At 45.9% G+C, this 1,482-nt stretch overlaps 1 protein-coding gene across 1 annotated transcript in view; it reads left to right on the top strand.

Moving 5' to 3' along the window:
- LOC123521502 (inositol 1,4,5-trisphosphate receptor type 2-like) overlaps positions 1-1,482 on the top strand; it is a 183,033-nt gene that overhangs the window by 7,402 nt on the left and 174,149 nt on the right. The window contains exon 2 of the mRNA XM_045288408.1: positions 41-228. Within this exon, the coding sequence (XP_045144343.1) occupies positions 41-228 (188 nt within the window). The remainder of the gene's footprint in view (positions 1-40; positions 229-1,482) is intronic.

Below are 1,482 nucleotides of genomic sequence, written 5' to 3'. Positions count from 1 at the left end.
GGCCATTGCTAAGCTTGTTTATTCCCTTCGCTCGTCCCAGGAAGCTTTTCTGGACCAGATTCCGATAAGACTGGCATCGCCATGGCCGACATCCAGTGTCTTCTGGATAAGGAAGGCGCCTCTGAGCTCGTGATCGACGTTATCGTGAACACCAAAAACGACAGGATTTTCTCAGAGGGCATTCTGCTGGGCATCGCCTTGCTCGAAGGAGGAAACACGCAAACCCAGGTACCTGTTTGTCGTCATGGGCCTGCCATTTGTCAAGTGCCTTTCTTATTTCCTTGTCAGAGCAGCCCAGGGCAGCCGTGATCGTCTCTCGCTGTTCATTACTGCCTCGGAAAGAAAGCCTCCAAGGACGTTTTCCTTAGACGTTTATCTGACTTGTTATAGAGTCGACGGAGCTGCGCAAAGTTCTCAGTAAAACCGACAACTCCTTAGGCGCCTACTTCTTAAACCAGAAATTTTGATTTCTTTAGAGAAGTTTTAGGTCAAACTCCTGAAGATAAAAATAATACTTTGACTCATCGAATAATTAAGTGTGGGATTAATTAAAGGAGGCAATATGCGTTTCCTCGTAGCAGGCTATTTGGCATTATTACAGGTTTTAGTAGCGCTCACAACCCATCTCACCACCACCCACATATACCTTTTCAGAAGTTTAGTTCCGACTTGTCACCCCAAATCTCACAGTGATCATTACCCGGATAATTGCATGTTCTAAAAATGTCACCCTATCAAATATATTTAAAAATCAAAATAAAATATGCTTTAGTAAGTGAGTTTTTCACTGCTTGGGTAGAGAGGAACTACTGGAAAAATCAAATCCCACTTCTCACACCAACATTGAAAATCAAACTCCACGTCTCTGACAGTAAAATGCAATGATGAGTTTAACTCAATTCAGTTCTCATTTGTGTTTCCTTCTGTTGTACTTCTGTTCTGACACCTGCTGTGTATGTGTCACTTTTCCTCTTGACCTTGACCACCTGGAGCTAGGTCAGATCTCACCAGTTAAAGGACACAACCCTGCACACTGCCACAGCTGCCCAGAAGCTCAAATGCCAGCCATGATGTCACTGCTCACCTGGGACTGCTGCCTTCAAATTTGAGGTTTTTCCGCCATCCCTTCATGATTCCAGTGATAAACTCAGAATCACAGAATTTTACCACCTCTGTCCTGCTAATCCCACTACTCCCTTGGGTTAGATAACCCACTAAAATGACTCACAAGACTCATGAAAAGTACTATAGGAGGGGGTACCCAACAAAACCCGGAGAAAGCTCCTTGGGCACAGCTTTCGTCGTCCACAGCATTTTTGCCACTAGGTGAGCATCACTTGAGCTTGATGCTGGTGGATCCTGTCGCCTTGCATTGCTTGCTTGCCAATATCCCGATCTGGGCTTGCCTCGCTAAGCTCCTGAGCTACTGACTGTTGGTGACCCACCCTGCTGCTTGCTGCCTGTGGGCAGACTCTGCTTGCC

The sequence above is a fragment of the Echinops telfairi genome, unplaced genomic scaffold (genome assembly GCF_000313985.2).
Source record: "Echinops telfairi isolate 266 unplaced genomic scaffold, ASM31398v2 ScPeMD7_21;HRSCAF=78, whole genome shotgun sequence".
Lineage (NCBI taxonomy): Eukaryota > Metazoa > Chordata > Mammalia > Afrosoricida > Tenrecidae > Echinops > Echinops telfairi.
Note: the sequence above shows the minus strand (reverse complement) of the source record. Positions and strands in the feature narration are given on the sequence as shown.